Source organism: Macrotis lagotis, chromosome 5, assembly GCF_037893015.1.
Source record: "Macrotis lagotis isolate mMagLag1 chromosome 5, bilby.v1.9.chrom.fasta, whole genome shotgun sequence".
Classification (NCBI taxonomy): domain Eukaryota; kingdom Metazoa; phylum Chordata; class Mammalia; order Peramelemorphia; family Peramelidae; genus Macrotis; species Macrotis lagotis.
In genome coordinates this window covers 201430596-201433978 of record NC_133662.1, presented here as the reverse complement: position 1 = coordinate 201433978, position 3383 = coordinate 201430596, and the positions used below count along the sequence as shown (strand labels likewise).

Genomic DNA, 3383 nt, shown 5'->3' with positions numbered 1-3383 from the left:
TGAGCCTGGTTCCTCATTGGTTAGCCACTTCTTTAAGATACCTCTGTCATAGGTGCCAACCAAAGCAAAGGATTTTTTTCTGTATTTCTAAGGCAATTATGGCTGCTGTGGGGTAGACTGGCTGCCCAAATACTAATACAGCATTACTTTTAAAATATAAAAAATAGAACTATGATTTTCTTTGCATTTTAATCTCCTAAAATTATTTTATTTGATCTTACATAGCAAGTGGCCATTTCAAAATAATTTAACAAACAAAAGATTTGCTAAAATTATAACTCTCAAAGACTCTATTTTGACTTCCATTTGCATTTTATATTCTTCATATGACAGTTAATAAGTCCTCATATACACACATACACAATGATACTTGTCAGGATACTTGCTCTAAGAACGAAGTTGAAACCAATGTCAGCTTGTTGCTGTCCAATGTGCTAAACACCAAGCACGCAGGTGACTTTGTACAAACCAAATCACTGTCACTGGCTCATCTTTTGCAGATACTCTGTCTACAAATATCAAACCAGAATTTTTTTTTCCTGTGAGTTAAGAAAGGATAAGAAGAGCCCTGTGTAACCAGAGATGAACCTTTTCGGTTGTAGTCCTTAAGGAAAGGCTTCTTCTAGAAGAAGGAGACTGAACAGTGGCCCCTGTCTAATTGGTTATAGCCTTTGATCCACAACCTGCACTCTCCATAAGTTCTATCACTTAGGAGCATGCAGTAGCTGCTAAGTTTAGCTATGAAGTCATTGTACTATGTGTTTAATTATATCATGTGCAATGAGTTATTTTTAATGTTAAGCATACAACAGAAATTCTTACTCTCCTTAGCAACCGTTAAATTACAGAATGTAAAAAAAAACTGCAATAACACTTGGAGGGCAAATAGAACTCTTACAAGATGTTGGTTGCAATGAATTGGTGCATGCTATAGAAACCATGAAATCATCTCCTAAATTAAAAAGCCCCCTCATTTGTTTTCACAACTGCCTCCTGTTGCTGGCTCCTAACAGACGAACTCTCAGCTTACCAAATGCCGAGTTAATATCTAATGACTCCTCTAGGAATGCAAAAAGTTACTCAAAGTAACGAATTCTTGATTTCCTCACTGAGTGAATCTCATTCGGGAACGACTTTGCCATCTCTGAAGCAAAATCTTACAGAAGAACCTTAAAGAGAACTCATATTTTGCAACGTTCTGCTCCTACACTACTGAGGGCTACTAATGTACATTGGATAAGTGAGCAAAGATGAAATCAAAGGTAGCGGGTGTCTCCTAGAAATCATAGCTTAAAGAATCTTTGCCCCATGCACATCCAGCAATTTTAATAAAATAGTGTACAATAAAGAAAGATACTCTAACTACGACGGGTGATCCAATAAAATAGTGTGCAATAAAGATACTCTAACTACGGTGAGTGATCCAAAAGGAAAAGGTGACTTGAGTTGCAGTGAGCAGTTTATGGTTTAAAGTTCGAGTGGGAGTTTAAATGGCCAGTCTGGGGGTTCCTAGGTTTCTTCCTATCAGCAATACAGTCAGGGGATGACTTGGGGAAGGCAGCCCCCCCTCGCCCCTTTGTCGTTCTGGGGGGGGGGGGGGGAGCTGGCCACCCCGGGCCCGGGAGAGCCCGGCGGACTTCCTCCAGCCCAGTCTTCTCGCTCCGGCCGCGCGGCCCGGGAAGCCGGGGGCCCGGCGCGTCACCAGTGCTGGCCGGCGGCCCGGGTGCCCAGCTGCGCCTGGGACACGGCCGGCACGGCGGTGGCGGCGGCCGCGGCGGCCGCGGCGTCCCCGATGCCCGGCAGCACGGAGCGCACGGAGCGGCGGAACTCCTCGTTCTTCCAGGTGTAGAGCAGCGGGTTGAGGGCGGACAGGGCGCAGCAGAGGAGCCAGCTGGCGGCCTGCAGCCCCCAGGGCACGGGCAGCGAGAAGCCGCTGGCCAGGCTCACCCAGACCAGGGGCTGCGTGGCCAGCAGGAAGACGCAGCAGAGCAGCAGCACCGAGAGCCCGTTGAGGCGCCGCTGGGCGCGGCGCGGGTGCAGGCTGGGCGGCAGGGGCTGCGCCGCGGCCGCGGGGGGCACGGGGGGCGGGGGCCCGGGGGCGCCGGGGAAGGCGGCGGCGGCGGCGGCGCAGCCGGGCAGCTGGTGCAGCAGGTGGAAGTTGAGCACGCTGACCCGCTTGACGCTGACGCGCACCCGGCGCACGATGCCCAGGTAGCAGTGCAGCAGCAGCGCCGTCTGCGCCAGCAGCGCCAGGGCGGCCAGCAGCGCCGGGTAGTGCACGTCGGGGGGCGCGCGGCCCGCCGGGGCGGCCCAGGGCGGCAGCAGCAGCACCAGCGCCAGCGCCAGCGCCCAGGACAGGGCCAGCATGCCGGCCGTGTGGCGCCGCCGGTACAGCGCCTGGTAGGTGGCCGGCGCGCGCGTGATGAGCAGGTAGCGGTTCAGGGCCACCAAGCAGTGCGACAGCAGCGACACGGTGAGGCCCAGGCCCAGCAGCCCGCCCCGCAGCAGCCGGTAGCTGCCGCCCGCGCCGTCCCAGCCCCCCGGGGGCTCGGGCCCGGAGCCGGGCAGCAGCCCCAGGACGGCCTCCTGCGGCATCCAGAGGGCGCACACGCTCAGGTCCGCGGCGCAGCCGTTCACGATGAAGGCGTTGCTGGTGGTCTGCAGCTTGCGGAAGGAGGACACCAGGTAGATGACCATGCCGTTGGCCAGCGTGCCCCCGATGGCCAGGCCCGAGTACAGGAGGGACACGGGGATGCGGCGGCCTGCCCACGAGCCCTCCTCTTCGCACAGCAGCAGCAGCGACCCCCCGGCGCTGGAGGTGGTGGTGGCCGTGGACGAGCTGTTGCTCATCCTGCCTTCCCCTCGCACCCCGAGCTCTTTAACTCTGACTTCTCCCTGAGGGCTCCATTCCCTCCAGCACCGCCCTGGAGGGCCAGCAAGCGGGGAGGTCCACTCTGGCGCCCCTCCAAATCAAAAGACTTGGGTGGGAAGTCCCCGGGATAGTAGTGGCACGTCGGTGGCAGTTTCCCGCTTCATTAATGCCCCCAGGGCAAGGCAAAAAAAAAAGGGGGGTCCTGTTCTCGGTAGGGATGGGGCGGACAGCAGCAGCGGCGGCGGCAGGAATGCCCTCCCTCCTTCCAGCTGCAAATGATGCTCGCTGGAGCACCCGCGTTCAGGCCCCGGTAGGACCTAGAGGGTATGTCCCAACTGGGAGGAAAAGCCCAGATGGAATGTGGGGGTGGGAGTGAGGGGGTGGGAAGAGAGGAGATACCTTGCGCTCAGGCTGGTCCTGTGCCGACAGCAAGAGAGGGAGTGATCTCCCCAAAGCACCTGTCCAAAGGTCCCAGGGAAACACCATCAGAGAACTTCCACTGGGATCACTT

The 3383-nt window shown here is 56.0% G+C and overlaps 1 protein-coding gene across 1 annotated transcript; it reads right to left on the bottom strand.

The window, feature by feature from the left end:
• Positions 1-1698: 1698 nt before the first annotated feature.
• Positions 1699-2850, bottom strand: GPR88 (G protein-coupled receptor 88). The gene has a single exon (XM_074190307.1). The coding sequence runs from the start codon at positions 2848-2850 to the stop codon at positions 1699-1701; it is 1152 nt and encodes a 383-aa protein (XP_074046408.1).
• Between the last annotated feature and the right edge of the window lie 533 nt (positions 2851-3383).